This window comes from Brachycentrus maculatus, unplaced genomic scaffold, assembly GCF_059751285.1.
Source record: "Brachycentrus maculatus isolate JH-2025_06_01 unplaced genomic scaffold, ASM5975128v1 h1tg000282l, whole genome shotgun sequence".
Classification (NCBI taxonomy): Eukaryota; Metazoa; Arthropoda; class Insecta; order Trichoptera; family Brachycentridae; genus Brachycentrus; species Brachycentrus maculatus.
In genome coordinates, this window is record NW_028281033.1 from 295,010 (window position 1) to 313,865 (window position 18,856).

Sequence of the window (18,856 nt, forward strand, 5' to 3'; positions counted from 1 at the left end):
TAAATACCACTTTGTATTGAAGAAAAAGGCTCTAGAAAGATTAGCCACTCAATCGAAGAATATATCGTAGTCGTACAGGAGAAAGTGACCAACTAACAAAACTTAAAATGTTCAGGAGGGCCATTTAAGTCAATTTTGCTTGGCAAGAAAATAAACAACAATGCAGTTAGTCATTTTTAACAAGTCAATATATTATACTTCCAAGTTTAAAATGCTTTGGGATTTTTTCAGGGCAATATTAAGCTAGTAATATATCAAATGGTCAATGATCACGTTTTTGTAAAAAATGCTCGTGGTCACTTTCTCCTGTATGACCACGATATGTTCACTTTATGTTAGGGTCGGGGTATTTACAGGGTTTATGACCTGTAAATACCCAAACCTTCATTTGAAATGAAATGATAATTTGAAGAAGAAGAAATTGCCGCGCACCACCAATTGAGAAGCACTGGGATAGCCGAAAAAGTAACAGTTAAGGCGTCACATCGCTCACTCCTTTCAAGAACGTCATAAATCAAAAAACTTGATTTTTCAGGAGAACGTTTTTAAAGTTTAAAAATATAGTACAATGTATTAAAAATAAATATGAAGCCACTTATTAATATTTTTACTGTGCAACAGATCTTTTTAGGTAAAACTTGAAGGTTATTTCTCCATTCGAAAAATATTTAGTTTATTTTAAAAAAATAATTAAACACTACATTTTCTTCAAAGTGCAAAAACAACACTTTCTGCCCTGTAACGGGTAAATATAAAGTTAAAAATATGCCTCTTTTTCTGGGATATAGAACATTTTTTGGGCATTCCAAAAACATGCACAACTGAAAATTGACGATTTTTGATTTATGACGTTCTTGAAAGGAGTGAGCGAAATGTGTTTATATTATATTTCAGTGGATGGATTATTATTCCGTTTTGCATATTTAATAGAAATTTCTGATTTAGGGAAATAATTAAGAAGGCAGGAAACAATATTATTATTTTTTATTATTATTATTATAATGGGTATCGACACACCTGTTCCTTCTCATAATGGCTTTAGAATAGGTATCTATCTACCTCAATACTGACTTACTTTCATAACTGCGATCCATTACATACACTTGTTGGCCAAAATATCACTAACACCCAAATTTATTTATTTTATTTACTTTTTTTAATCATACATGATTACAAATTACATGCAATAATGTGCCCTCATTCGGTTTACCCGTGCCGATGGCACATATCGCTCACTCCTTTCAAGAACGTCATAAATCAAAAATCGTCAATTTTCAGTTGTGCATGTTTCGGAATTTTTTGAATTACCTAACGTCCAAGTGACTCTGAAATCTAGCTACGGCTTATGCAATACCGTTTATCATGTCCCTACTCAGGCTTCAACTTTAAAAGTTTCATAGCCTATGCCTACTTGTGAGTGGATTTACTCTTTATGTTTAAAGTTACTATAATTTCATGTAATTCATGAGTGAAAATTCTAGGCAAAAACACTCGCATGTTTTCGGAATGCCCAGAAAATGTACTATATACCAGCAAAAGAGGCATATTTTTAACTTAATATTTACCCGCTACAGGGAAGAAAGTGTTGTTTTTGCATTTTGAAAAAAAATGTATTGTTTAATTTTTATTTTTATTTTTATTTTTTTTAAACGTACTAAATATTTTTCAAATGGAGAAAAAACCTTCAGGTTTTACCTAATAAGATCTGTTGGACAGTAAAAAGTTCAATAAGTGGCTTGATATTTATTTTTAATACATTGTATTATATTTTTAAACTTTAAAAACGTTCTCCTGAAAAATCAAGTTTTTTTTATTTACTTATGACGTTCTTGAAAGGTGTGAGCGATATGACAATACGTTTTACACTGGCCAAATGAAATATGTGTGGAAAAAAACTATCCAATTGTTATTTTATCAAATAATATATGTATTTTATTGATCTCTCGCACCAAAAATAATTTTTGAAAAAAAGTATTTCAGCTCAACACAGGGTATGCGTAAAGAGCCAAAATACTCATAATTATTTTTTTTTTTAAATTTATTGGAAAAGCACCCAATTTTGGGTGATACCTGCCATACTAGTGATTTTACTTAAACAATATATTTATTTTTTTTATTGATTTTTTTGGGGTCACACGCTTTTGCCATACTTTTTTATATGTTTAATGATGGCACCATTAACATTTTTTGAGTTGATTGACAATAGGTGTTGGACATTCAGCGGGAAGGACAAACCCTCCGACCGAATGTCCTGAATGAACTCGAGGTTAGGGAGTAAGGGGCAGTTGAAAAATATGTGGTCAGCAGTCTCATCCTCCTCTCCACACGCGCACAACGAACAAGTTAGAATGTTAATATTTTTGAGGTGGGATGCAAGTACTGTGTGTCCGATCCTCAGCCTGCACAGAAGGTCATAATTAATATGAACAAGTATATTAAAAATGTGTGCATATAATAGTAATATATTTACAAAAAAACGAATACATATGAGCACTTCACATTCAAGTATTAATTATCAAAAGTCTATATTCGCATACATTTGAAAAAAATCATAAATCTCTTTCTGATATTGCGAATTTATTAATCGAGCGAGCTTATACTAAGCTCTTAAACAGACTTTAAGATATAATAGCGCAAAAAGCTCCGCTCTATCCTTTATTTTTTTTTGTTTTTGTGACTTTTTAAAAATTACCTTTTTTCGCCCTACTGAAGGTAAATTAATCATAATAATGTCAAATGTAAGCGTTTTCAAAATATTAAATGTATGTAGAGTTTATTTAAATCAAATAAAGGTCCCGGAACTCACTTTATGTCAACAACAACAAAATATGTATTTAAATATCATTAAAATATTCATTACAATACTACATTTTATCATTTGGATGAATTATTTTAACATAGATTGTAATTACTTAAGCGCAAATATTGTTTTGTCTAATCGATTATGAAAATTTATTTAAAAAAAACGTGAAAAAAGTTGCCCGAACGGCATATATATATATATATATATATATATATATATATATATATATATATATATATATATATATATATATATATATATATATATATATATATATATATATATATATATATATATATATATATATACAAAATATAAATACATACACACATCATATCAACCCTGTTTTCAGCAATGCGTAAGATAACCCTCTACAATAAATATACAATCTACCCCAGCTTAATTAGCTCACGATATGCGGGCTGAAGGCAGGTGATGTTTTTTTTTAAACAATATGGTTGGTATCAAAACGCATGGGTGCATTTTAAATAATTACATATCTAAATTCATGGTTTGCAATGGGGTGAAGTGGTTTCTTTGGGGTTTTCATTGGTCAAAGTGACTTCCAACTGAATATAGAGTTCAGTCATATTGATACTATTCTTTGAATATAAAAATGAAACACGTGTAAGACCACTTTTAAGTTTAGTAATGATAACACGTTGTTTCGAGAGCGACAGATGTTCTCGTAATGCTATTATAATTAATCATCATTTGATTCCACTAAGTTGATCCTAAATAAATCAGCGAGGTAATATTCTCGTTAGAATCCAAAAAGAAACGTGTTTTTTCTTTAATTTAAAATGTAGATGAGAATATTTAGGTGTAAATTAGCCGTAAATGGGGAAATTTTCAAAAAGATAAAAAGGCAATTTCATATTTTCTCAAATGGGATGTATATTTTCTTCCTCTTTTTCCATATAGACATCAACAAATAGAGCCGCCAATAATTTAACAATATTACCAATATTAAAATTAGTTCATCGTTTCTGTGACGTCATTCATTACCAACTTACGAAAACAACGTATTTACGAAGGCGAATTTCCCAAAAGAAAATGAAGAATGAAAATGTTGATTATATCGGCTGTTATAAACAAAAAAACGGGTCTAGTGCAATCCTTTATAGGTTGAGTATGTTAAATTAGATATTCCTCCCGTCTGACGATGATCCATTTAGTACTCGTATAAAAATACGCTCTGAAATGAATAATGTCCACAATATTTTATGCGGCTGCTGTTCAAATGGTGTTTAGTTCCAGTCAAACGTCCGTTTTGACAGCGAGCGAGCGAGCAACACGTTTATAGCTCTCTCTCTCTCACACATCCCTCCCGTTCTCAGTTCAAATCCACCAACCGGAGCGTTCGGTACAGCAGAGCGCACCTATAAACATCTGTTCGATATTCCAAAGTAATATGACATTTGATTCCATCTCGTTTTCGAAATATTCAAATTCACGGGAGGTTGTTAAGTGGAGAGTCTATGCGACCAGGAAATATCGGTACCTACCGGAATCGTAAAATACATAAAAAAAACTTTTTATCAGTGAAAAAAGAGTGCAAGGTAATCAATTGGGCAAATAATTGTTTGGCGTTTTATTTAGACGGTTAAAAAAATACATTTTCTTGAATTGAACAATCCTATGTATCTGTAAAAAGCTGTTATATGTAAAAAAATACATGTAAAGAGTGATTATTTAAGTGTATATATTATATATTCATTATAAATTAGTGATAAAGTGATCGTTTTTTAATTAGTTTGTTTTAAACTATACACACTCACCTGAGGAATATGTATATAGGTAAGTTTAATTAATTTATTATTATTTTAACCCTTATCCGCTTAAACCCTTAAACCCTTAAAATTAAATTATTATTTTAACCCTTATCCGCGCCCAATGGTGCATAGGGCACCGCATGGTATCGCCGCGGTGTCATTTTGATCGTTAATTACACGAAAACAAGGTAATCAGTTCTGCGCTTCAAGTACCGGTCCAGGGTGATATTAAATAAATATTTAAGTGAAAAATCACTTATATTTATTATCCTGACATACCATTGTATTTATTTTGATCCACATTGAACCCGAGATTTCCAGCGCGGTAGCCAAACACGCTAACCATTACACTAAAACGGGGATGAATTATTTTATTTCTTATACGATATTTCATGCGGTTTTTGTATGAGAATAACCGAATATGAGTCGGAATAATAATAAGATATGTATGAGAAAATGCTTGAATGTGGACGAGGCGAAGATTGATCACAAAGACAGATTAGTGTGGGGGTTCTATTCTCCCTGCCTACCCCTGCAGCGAAGCAGCGGCTTGGCGAATAGTTAGTTAGTAAAAGGCCTTTTTAAATTCTTTTAAAATAAATACTTAAAATAAGCGGAAGCTAAACTGGCAGTGCACAACGGAGTCCTGGTTCCAACTTTAATGTATGGAAGTGAAACATGGAGTTGGCAAAAGAAGGATGAAAGTAGACTGAATGCAGTCGAAATGCGATCTCTCAGAAGAATGTGCGACAGAACGATGTATGATAGATGTTCGAATAGTGAAATAAGGAAGGAATGCAAAGCTGAGATAAGCATTATCGATAAAATTAAGGAAGGCGTGTTGAGATGGTTTGTACATGTAGGACGAATGAGTGAGGAAAGAAAGGTAAAACAAATTTATGAGGCAAATGTAATTGGAAAAAGGAGCCAAAGGAGGAAAAGGGAGACCAAAAAAACATGGCACGATCAGGTATGCCAAATACTTGAAAGTGGTCAGGTTAGGAGTCGTAACAATCGGAGGGTATGTATGAGGAGATGCATGAACGTGGAAGAGGCGAAGAATGTTTGCAAAGACAGAGTGGTGTGGCGTTCTATTCTCTCTGCCTACCCCTGCGGGGAAGCGGCATGATGGTTAGTTAGTTAGTTTTACTTAAAATAAAACAATATTCTGCCTCTGTGGCTAATAAGCTATATATACTCCACATTGAAGATTTTATTCTTTTTAATACGAGTATGTACGAAAGGGTTAATTTATTTTTCATATTGTTTCCGACGATTTTGTCTACGAAAATTTAAATACGTTAAAAAGAAAAGAAAAAACAGTTACTGGCAATGGCTAGTTACCGGCAGTCGTCGATTACTAGCAGTTGCCAGTTGCTACACATTTTACCCTTTTCGCAGTAATTCATACATACTTTTTGCCATACTTTTTTTTGTTGTTGTTTATATTTCCACAGTTGCACAAATAAAAAATGTCTTTGTACACTCTGTATAGTGTCTTTGTACACTCTGTATAGTTTAAATAAATTGAATTTAAATGGTGACTTATATTTATCAAACAGACATAGAAATTCAGATTTTACAGCGATTATCTATCTCCATTGATTGATGTTGAATCTATTTTTTTATTAAAAAAAACACACACATATCTGTTGATTCTTTCCCGCCTTACTACGCCATAGATCATGGTGCCTATAGCAGCGAAACCTGAACTCAAAAAGTGAGACTATTCGACCCACTGCAGTGTGGATACAGTCTCCAATATACACCTATCTAGGCATTTAAGCAAAAAAAACTAAGCCTGCCTAGATTATTTATTCTTTGCTTGTCAGTTTGTATTTCCACCTGTTGATGAGAACATCTGTAGTTCTCGAAACTAGTCGTGTTTACACTCAAAAAGTGGTCTTATACAAGTATGTTATTTTCATACATAAATAATCGTAATATTTTTTGACATCTCATCAAAGATGAAGAAGAATATGGAAGTCTGGGCATTTACGGGGCTGACGACCGTCATAGGCTGGTTTAAGTGATCACTTTACACACGTGTAACATTCACCAATTCTACCCATTTTTGACAACCACACTACTCAAATATTATTCTTCTTCATCTTTGATGAGATGTCAAAAAATAATATGAAAATAACTCCTGTAATTGGAGATAATCCAGATTTTGTGAACAAGTATTTGGACACACTCAAAATGTTGTACATAAATGATCATTTTATTTAACACAACATTAATGCTGAATCCATTAATAATATAACTATGTTTGCTATCTTTTATTCAATCTTTTTTTCTGTGAGTGGTCCCATATTTAAAAAAATAAATATTTCAAAAACGGAGTACAAAAAAAAACAACAAAAAAAACAGAAAATATTTTTTTTTTAAATTACAAAAATTCTAGTATGTTATTTTATGTATTTTTAATTAAAATTATACAAGACATGATGTAACCTTTACCTCTGAAATGTAAAAGCCTTGAAACGTAATCGTTATAGGTAATTGTTTTAAAGTTACAATAGTTGAATCGTAATTACGTTTGATGTCAGGAAAACCCGATACTGCAAGCCGTAAAAAAGCATCGATTATATACATACATACATAAAATGGCCATTTATTTTTGCCCTCAAAGCGGGACATCTACCAATTTTTACTTAATACAGTAGTATGTACATATATTCAAGAAAACATGTACTTTTTCATAGTTTTTATGTATTAATAAGAAAAGGAATATATATATATATATATATATATATATATATATATATATATATATATATATATATATATATATATATATATATATATATATATATATATATATATATATATATATATATATATATATATATATATATATATATATATATATATATATGTAATAAAATAACTAGGTACTTACCTATACATTTTATTAAGTACTTACAAAATAGTACCTACATATACAGTTCTACCACCAGATGTCGCATGCGTCGCTCACAATAAAACAAAAGAATTCCGATAATATTATTAACTGTCAGAATCAGATAGATAGATAGATAGATATAAAAATTATTATAAAGATAAATTAAGAATAAACTTTAATTACAAAGCAACACATTGTTTATTTTATTATTATACACCCACTTTACATATTATTTACACTTAATTGTATTTATATATATATATATATATATATATATATATATATATATATATATATATATATATATATATATATATATATATATATATATATATATATATATATATATATATATATATATATATATATATATATATATATATATATATATATATATATATATATATATATATATATATATATATATATATATATATATATATATATATATATATATATATATATATATATATATATATATATATATATATATATATATATATATATATATATATATATATATATATATATATATATATATATATATATATATATATATATATATATATATATATATATATATATATATATATATATATATATATATATATATATATATATATATATATATATATATATATATATATATATATATATATATATATATATATATATATATATATATATATATATATATATATATATATATATATATATATATATATATATATATATATATATATATATATATATATATATATATATATATATATATATATATATATATATATATATATATATATATATATATATATATATATATATATATATATATATATATATATATATATATATATATATATATATATATATATATATATATATATATATATATATATATATATATATATATATATATATATATATATATATATATATATATCTAATCTATATCGAAGTCCCCTCCGGGTTGTGTCGCGATTCCCGGGCTCCGACATCGGCTGATGAACCGATGGACCCATGCTGTGGTCCTCACCAATCGGTTCCATGATGAAAAACGATCTAACTGGGGGAACGCCTCCCCTTCTCGAACATGCCCCACAAACTGTCGGGGCGGTTTTTCTTCTAATATCTCTGCGCTCGGAGATTTCTTTAGCCTTTCCTTAGGCCATTCGGCCTCGTCCCTCTCGAGAAAACGCGGGCCGCTGAACCATAGTCCAGCTGTTGAGAGGTCCGGGGCTCCTTTGTCGCGGGTGCCTACATCGGCAGGGTTCTCTCTAGTCGGTACCCATCTCCATTCGTCGACGGTGCTCAAGTCGTCTATTTCCCCCAATCGATTCGCTACGAAGGTGCTGTATTTGAGAGGGTCCGTTCGAATCCAGCATAACACTGTGCTGGAGTCCGTCCAATACACTGTCCGTGTGATGTTAGCTTGACTCTCCTTTTTTATGGTAGTGGCCATCCGCGCTGCCATTAATGCGGCCTGTAGCTCGAGGCGCGGTATTGAGAGCGGTTTCAATGGTGCCACTTTACACTTGGCCATGATGAATGTTGCTTTTACGTCCCCAAAATAGGCCACTGTGCAGCATGCCTGCTCGGACGCGTCGCAGAATACGTGGAGTGTGACAGGCCTTGCCTTTTCTTGGAGTACGCATCGTGGTATCTGGCACCCGTTCTCGTTCATTAACTGTTGCCACTCTGCCCACCTTTGTGAGTGTTCCGGCGTCAGGGGTTGATCCCACCCCGTCTTCGACCGCCAGACAGCCTGCAGTAGAATCTTCGACCTGATGGTCAGGCAGGCGATAAAGCCGACCGGGTCGAATATCCGCATCGCCGTACTCAACATTTCGCGCTTAGTGGGTCTTTCTGGTGTCGCTTTCCTCTCAGCCTCGTACTGGAAGAGGAGTGTGTCGCTTTGGGGATTCCACACGATCCCCAGGACGCGTTCTGTGCTCGTCGCTTCGCCAATGGTGATGGCGGTCTTGGCTCGGTCTTCATTCGCAATTTCATTCAAGACCTCTGGCCTGTTTGAGGCCCAGCTCGTTAGCTTAAATCCACCCCTGTTAAGCACCTCCCTCGTGTCCCTGATCAGGCTGGCGGCCGTCTCAGCGTCGTCGGTGGCATCTAGGTAGTCATCCATGTACATTCTGCGCTGGATGGCTGCTGAGACGGCGGGGAACTCGTGCGCGTACGCTTGCGCCACTCTGTCCCGGACAAACTGGGCGCTGCTGGGTGAACACTTCGCCCCAAACATCATGGAGGTGAAGATGTAGGTAGCCGGCTCCTCTGTGTCCTTGGTGCGCCACAGGAATCTCGCTTTGAATTTCTCGCAGCGCGAGAGTTTGTGAGCCCCTGCGCAGCATACGCACTTTTCAATGGCACACACAAGTACGTGCCGCTTATCTCGCGCTGTCGGTTTCTCGCGGCCGTCGGTTCGCTTCGTTGATTCTCGCTGGTGTTTAGGGGCTAATGGGCTCAAGCCCCCCGACGACGGCACCACCGACGTTATTTCATCGAGCCATCCTGCCAGGTCGTAGATGTTGGCCCTCTTCGGGCCTCCGACACGATGCCTGAACCAATCCCATTTCAGGAAGGGGGGCAATTTTGCTACCATTTCGCTCAGCTGGGGATTGGCTAGGTAATACGAATCCAGGCCCTCGACCGTGGTTATGACGTTCTGGATCGCCACCGCAAAGTCCATAACTGCCTCCACGGTGGCATGCTCCGTCAGACGAGGCAGGAGGCTCGCTTCTTCAAAGATCCCGGCGATGATCAGCGCCGGGCTCCCGAAGTTTTCTTCCAATTTCCGCATTATCTCCGGGACGTTGCGGGGGTACAGCAGGAGCCCCGCAACGATTCGTTGAGCGCGTCCCTCCAAGGCGCGTGCCAGCCGACCGATGTTGTCTGCGTCTCCGATCCCCCATCGCTCCGTCGACTGGTCGTACGACGCCTTGAATGTCCGCCACTCCTGTGGCTGGCCGGCGAACTTGGGTAGTTCCGGCGGTTGGCCCGACCACCTGGTCGATGCCCTTTCCCCGGTCCAGGGGGAGGAATCGGTTCGCCCGGCGGCTGCAGCTGGCGCCGGACCGCCTCGATCCATCGTCCTGGATGGCGGGAAGAATGAGGGGCCGTCATGTATCCACTCTCGAACCGGGTCACGCTCTCCCGGTCCTCCGTTGTCGCTGTAGGGACGCCTTACGTAGCGCTCCTGCGCTCCGCGTCTTCCGGACTCCTCCGGGTGATGCTCGTACGCTGTTGCCGGGCCGTGAGCCTTTGGCCTCGGCGAGTGTGTGGGGGGGTCCTCTATAACCGGCGCGTCCGCCGGTTCTCGCAGAGCTGAGCCGGAGGCCTCCGGCCTAGGCTCGTCACGGGAAGGATGCGCTGCGTTCCCTGAGACCCCTCCAAGTGTTGCTGCGTTCGCTGCTTGCAGCCGGTCTATAATCTCCCGCAGCTCAGCGTTTTGCTCCTGCTGCCTCCGGCTGTGCTCGGCCATCTCGTCCAGCTTGCGGCGCAGCTCAGCGTCCGTGACGGTGTGCGTGGATGAGACGGAGGCAGCGTCCTCTTCGCGGTCCTCGGGATCCATGCCGGCGTTGCGACCCGATCGCAATGAAGCCGGCATCGTAGCTGTAGACAGGGGGTCCGGATCCGGCTCGAAGGACCAAATGTTACTGACGTAACTCTCGCTATGCCACTGGGGGGCCCGTTGTCTGTAGCACAGCTATGGCTCTGCCGTTGTAAGTGGCAGAGACTCACCGCAGCTCAGTCCGGTCGGCGTAGCCGAACAATATCCACTGGCCCTGAAAAGGGCCTCCGACTTGGGTATCGGTCTAATGGATACCAGACTGAGGTACGGAGAGCAGGATCACAAGGAGATCGCACTGACTCGTGTGTCGAAGCGTACTCACTAGCCTTGAGAAAGGCTTTCCAACGGTTCGTTGTTGGTGCAGTGAGACGGCGAGTCAGGCGAAGTCCGGCGGCGAATTCTTGAGGCGAAGGAGCGAAATGGAGAAATATAAAAGACCAATTCGGTTTTTACACACTGCTTTATTCAAATTTTGGTTTCTACAGCCGGCACGGTTTTATGCCGTGTCGGCGCTTCTCGGCGCTGAATAACGGTAAAGTACCGTTGCTCGGATAACGGGACTATACCGTTATCCGAGCCTTGTCCGTACGGGCCCCTCTCTGCTGGCGACCGCGCTCCCCGCTCCCCGCCTTCCCTTCCGGGCGCGCGGAGCTCAGTCGACCGATTTGCCTCGTACGGACTACATCAAATTACATGTATGAGCTAGGATACAGGCTTATTTTTATTTATACATTTTATCCTTAATATTAACGCTTATTTTATTCCTAATACTAATGGCTCAGGGCCAGACGTCCGCAACATATATATATATATATATATATATATATATATATATATATATATATATATATATATATTATATATATATATATATATATATATATATATATATATATATATATATATATATATATATATATATATATTATATATATATATATATATATATATATATATATATATATATATATATATAAATATATATATATATATATATATATAAATATATATATATATATATATATACATATATATATATATATATATATATATATATATATATATATATATATATATAAAGGAAATAAGAGGTATAAATAATACAAATGTGAAAAAACAAAACAAAAATAACCATCGATTTTTTGCACTTTTTTTAAAATTGTTACCGTGTGAAAACAAGACAAAATTGACGTCCCGAAACTTTTCTTGGGGACAACGGGACAGGCTTTCTAAAAACGGGACAGTCCCGTTCGAAACGGGACGTATGGTCACTTTATACAAACATGATCATCTTAAACACGTGGCACAATAGATTTTAAGAAATTGTGTGTTTACCAAGTAAAACTTAAATTCAAAATTGATAGTTATTACCACAAAGCGACTGCCGAATCAATTAATGAAATTGATAATAACATGTTTCAACACCATTTTTTAATATAATTTTTTGACATCTCATCAATGATGAAGAAGAATATGGAAATCTGGGCATTTACGGGGCTGACGACCGTCATAGGCTGGTTTAAGTGACCACTTTATACACGTGTAACATTCAAAAATTCTACCCATTATTGATAACCACAATACTCAAATTCTTTGAAGTTCTATATGTATGAATCAATATTTTTCTTGAATTACTAGAACTTCATTAGAGACATCTATTGGTGAAAGTAGTTGGAGATAATCTAGATATGTGAACAAGTATTTGGACACATTCAAAATGTTGTACAATGTTTTAACACTGGTGAAAAGAGTTTTAACACAAACAAACTCCTAATTACTGCTCCAACTGTCTGCTTCTTATTTTTAAATACCATTATTTAAAAAAATAGCACTTCTATAATATCACTTAATGAGTTTCATTTCATTACACACGACTAGTTTCGAAAACTACAAATACAACTTAGTAAACTCAAAAAATCTGTATTTGATTTAAAATTAATACATAAATTAAAATGGAGTTCTACAAATTAAACGCCAAATCAGTAAATAAATCAACATGTCATTCCACAAAGTTAATGCTGAATCCATAAATAATACATTTTATACGGATTTTAAATTTGTTTCCACCTAAGCATATTTTATACACGAGGCCCTATAAAAATTGAATGTCTGCACCAAACAATTTTTCAACAAAATTCGTACGAATAGAGGTTCACACGAATAGCGAGGTACACACTCTACAGCCCCAGAGCTCAATCATTAGAAACGTGACCGAAATAGCCTCCAGTTTTTATTTTATTATTATTATCATAAGAGGAGAGTCGACACAATAGGACATGTTGTTGTCTGACCTTTAAAATTCGTCATCATGTGAAGATGTTCTACTTAATCTCGTATTTGGTGGATAGAAACCTTGTATGGCCGAAACAGGTCCTAGATATGGCTTCCGAAATTCGTAAATCCTTTTAAGGGGATACAACGCAACACAGAATTCAATCGCCGGCACCGGCCGACCGCCGTAAAGGTATCATGTCGTTCTACGCCCGATTTTTTTAAAGAATGTATATTGCATATTTTTTGTTTTTTAGTATATATCGCTCACTCCTTCAGAATAACGTTTTTAAAGATATAATACAATGTGTTAAAAATAAATATCCAGCCACTCACTGAACTTTTTACTATGTAACAGATCTTTTTAGATAAAACCTGAAGGTTTTTTCACCATTTGAAAAATATTTAGTAAATTTAAAAAGAATTAAACAATAAGTTTTCTTCAAAATGCAAAAACAACACTTTCTGCCCTGTAGCGGGTAAATATTAAGTTAAAAATATGCCGCTTTTGCTGGGATATAGTACATTTTCTGGGCATTCCGAAAACACGACTGAAAATTGACATTTTTTTATTTATGACGTTCTTGAAAGGAGCGAGCGATATGTTTTATACTAGGATCCACGGATTAATGCGGTGACGGCCATGTTGCACTACTGCCTCAAGCGAGGTCACCTACGGCTAATCGCTAATCACGAAGCGAAATAAAATACGTGATACATTATAAATATTTAAAACTTTAGTTTAATTGTGGCGCCTACTAACTGCGTTGCCAGATTCCGGAACAACATCGTAAGCTGCAATTCAAAGATAATTCAATTTATATTTGAAGCACTAACTTTGTGATTTTCCATATAATAAGTCAAATGTAACTTTGTTTTAAAATCACAATAAATATTTTATTATAACATAGTTATAATGTCTACCGGTTTCGAAGCTAACCGTTAATTAGTCAGTCTGTATTGATCAGTCTTGATAAAAAAGCGGTTAGCTTCGAAACCGGTAGACATCATAATGTAACTTATAATAAAATATTAAAAGTGATTTTAAAACAAAGTTACATATTAATTTTCAAAGATAATTCTTTTGTATTTCGACATCTCTACATAGATGAAGGAGAATATGGATTTTTGATTATTTACATGGCATACGAACTGTCATAGGCTGAGTTAAGTGATTACTTTATACACGTGTATATTTTCAAACGTCTACCAGTGCGTAAAATAATTCGGTAAGGATCTTGCATACCTACCAACATTTAAATAAAAGAGTCTCCGCAACAACAAAAAAAGAAAAACAAACTCAAATCAAACAGGGCTTAAGTGATCACTTTATACAAGTATGAAACGTTCACCAATCTGCCCATAATTGAACGTACATACATATTGCATTAATTTTTTAAACCTGTACGTTATATTTATATTCAATGGTATCGGGTATGTGGAAGGTACATGCGGGTAACATTTTTAATAGATAAGGATGTATGGCTGATTGTAGAGCCACTAGTCGAGTAATTTGTCCCGTATATAGTGATATCTTAAGCCAGCCAAACGTATATTCTACAAAAAGCATGTTTTACAACTAGCACTAATCGATATAAAGTATTTGTATATCTTGCTCCATTTGAAGAACGATAGGTGTTTCATATCAAGTTTAGACATCTATAGTAATCATTCTTTACTACGATTTTTCAAAAAAAGAACGTTAGACGTTTCATATCAAGTTTAGACACCTAATGTAATGATTCTTTACTTTGATTTTTTGAAAAAAGAATTATAGATATTTCATATCAAGTTAAGACACCTTTAGTAATCATTCTTTTCTACGATTTTTCAAAAAAAGAACGTTAGATGTTTCATATCAAGTTAAGACACTTATTGTAATGATTCTTCACTACATTTAAAAAAAAGATCGATAGATGTTTCATATCAAGTTTAGACACCTATAGTAATGATTCTTTGCTATGATTTTTCAAAAAAAGAACGTGAGATGTTGCATATCAAGTTTAGACATCTACAGTAATGATTCTTTACTACGTTTTATTTAATAAAGAACAACAGATGTTTAATATCAAGCTTAGACACCTATTGTAATGATTGTTTACTACGATTTTTGTTCAGCGAAATATCTCAACACCTTCCAGTATCACAGACAAATTAATAAATAACTGCTGGTTGTGAGTTACATACCACATTTCTCGTTGACCTCCCGCGAGGTCGATTGCACTAGGTCACACGCTATTTGCCGTACGCGTATTAAAATATTTAATTATAATAATATTTTATTAGTCAAACAACTCCATTTACAGATGTACAAACTGTGACCACATGTCGGCACATACCCTTGAAAAGGAAATATCATATATAAATCTATTCTGATTTCACTTATAGCAAATAAAAACCTATCGGCAAAATCTAAACTGGCAGTACCTACACAACGGAGTCCTGATTCCAAGCTACAAGGTGGCGCAAAATCAATCACCCTATCGGTAGATGTTATAATTTTTGCAAATGGCATCGTTCGTCAATCATATTTGACATTTGTAAACTAGACAGCTGCAGTATACAAACGAATCGATAAGACGGGCACAAATGTGTATCGACACTGGCTGCAGCCATTGCACAGTTATCATCTTTTCCACTCTACAATAAAAACTAATGTTCCTGATAAAGATTTTCATCACTCAAAATCTGTTTTTTAGTCAGTGAATAAATAATTGAAATACAAATTTGGATGATTAATTTTCTGCCACACTTTATATATATGTATATATATATATATATATATATATATATATATATATATATATATATATATATATATATATATATATATATATATATATATATATATATATATATATATATATATATATATATATATATATATATATATATATATATATATATATATATATATATATATATATATATATATATATATATATATATATATATATATATATATATATATATATATATATATATATATATATATATATATATAAATATACATATATATATATATATATATATATATATATATATATATATATATATATATATATATATATATATATATATATATATATATATTTATATATATATATATATATATATATATATATATATATATATATATATATATATATATATATATCCGAAATAATAAGCATATCGCCACTGTAAAATATCGATATTCGCACAACCCGGAATTCGTACAGAAGCAAATTGTTTCATTTCATTTCAAACCCTTATCCGCACCCCAATGGTGCATAGGGCACTGCATTATATAAACACAGTGTTATCTTGATCCTTAACACACGAAGGAAAGGTGATCAGCCCTCCGCCCTTAGGTACCAGTCCAGGGTAATATTGAGTAAATATTAGAGTGAAAATATCACTTATATTTATTTGACCCCCCCTGGGAATCGAACCCGGGACCTCCAGAATGGTAGCCGGCCGTGCTGACCATTACACTACGGAGGCGGACAAATATTGCAGATAAATATTGAAATACCACTCTATTAAATTAATTTTTAAACCATAAGACGCACATTTACATAAATTAAAAAAATAACGCGCATTTAACCGATAGTAAATATAACGCAATCCTGAGGTGTTATTACATTGCGTTATATTTATTGTAAATTTTAAATGGTTTTCGAAAATCACGACTTAAATAAAAAATATGTTGATTTAATATTTATAATTTTGCTGGGAGAGCATAAATTCGATGTCGCAGTAATACGATAATATGAAAAATATAGCCATTTCGTGTTTAAAAAGGCTATAAAATTTATGTACAATACTGTAGCAGTTGTTTAAATAATAATGTTCTAGGCTTACTTCGTAAAGGGTCTATCTCTCTAGGATAATAGAACTGGAGAATGTTTAAAACATTAGAGATGGAGTTAAATAAAAAATAATAAACACTTAAAAATAAGTTACAACATTTTGAGTGTGTCCAAATACTTGTTCACAAAATCTGGATTATCTCCAATTACAGGAGTTATTTTCATATTATTTTTTGACATCTCATCAAAGATGAAGAAGAATATGGAAGTCTGGGCATTTACGGGGCTGACGACCGTCATAGGCTGGTTGGTTGGTCAATGCCCAGACTTCCATATTCTTCTTCATCTTTGATGAGATGTCAAAAAATAATATAAAAATAAGTTGTTACTTCATCCGATTTTAGGATTCGATCCCTTGAGACCGGCATCTGGAACCATCTCAATCGTTCAAATTTTCAGAATGCGAACGACAGCGCTAGGAGCCGGACATGCCTTTGCGCGCAATTTTTTTTAGCATATTTATTGGAATTTGACATTTAAAAAAATATTTATATATTTTTTTAATATCTAACCTTTTAAAAACCCTTTCTTTTCAAAACCATGTATGTATTTGTTTCGAAGAAAAACTTATTTTTTCAATACAAAAACGGTATTTCAAACAAAAAATTCAATTACTTCAAATGTTCCCTGTGTTTAAAGAAAATTAAGTTGCGATTTATCGTATATTCAGATTAAGATCGGGATAACATTTACCGAAATTGATTTTTTTCTAGAAACACCGTTTTTGTATTAAAAAAGTAAGTGTTTATTCTAAATAAATATTTGATTTTGAAAAGAAAAGAGTTATTGAAAGGGAAGATTTAAAAAAAATCTAAAAATATTTATATATATATATATATATATATATATATATATATATATATATATATATATATATATATATATATATATATATATATATATATATATATATATATATATATATATATATATATATATATATATATATATATATATATATATATATATATATATATATATAAAGAAAGGAATGTAAGGCTGAACGAGGTATAATTGAAAAGATTAGGAAGAGTTATTTGCGGTGGTATGGACATATGGAACGAATGGATAACGAGAGAATGACTAAGAAAATATATGTGGCGAATGTGAGAGGGAAAACAGAACGTGGACGACCGAAAAAGACTCGGCACGATCAGATCAATCAGAACCTAAAATCTGGCGGTGTCAAAAGTCTGCGTAATCGGAGGGCATATATGACTAGATGTATGGATGTGAAGGAGGCGAGGAGTGTATGTCAGGACAGAAGAGTGTGGCGTTCCATCCTCTCTACTTACCCCTGCAGGGAAACGGCGTAATGGTAGTAGTAGTAGTATATATGTATATATATATACATATATATAAATATATATATATATATATTTATATATATATATATATATATATATATATATATATATATATATATATATATATATATATATATATATATATATATATATATATATATATATATATATATATATATATATATATATATATATATATATATATATATATATATATATATATATACATATATATATATATATATATATATATATATATATATATACAATATATATATATATATATATATATATATATATATATATATATATATATATGTATATATATATATATATATATATACATATATATATA

General features: G+C 33.4%; 1 protein-coding gene across 1 annotated transcript in view; it reads left to right on the forward strand.

The window, feature by feature from the left end:
* The first annotated feature begins 4,170 nt into the window (after window positions 1-4,170).
* The window catches only part of tws (protein phosphatase 2 regulatory subunit tws), a 72,370-nt gene continuing 57,684 nt past the window's right edge, over window positions 4,171-18,856 (forward strand). Inside the window, exon 1 of the mRNA XM_088267089.1 lies at window positions 4,171-4,603. Within this exon, the coding sequence (XP_088123215.1) occupies window positions 4,594-4,603 (10 nt within the window). The 5' untranslated portion in view covers window positions 4,171-4,593. The remainder of the gene's footprint in view (window positions 4,604-18,856) is intronic.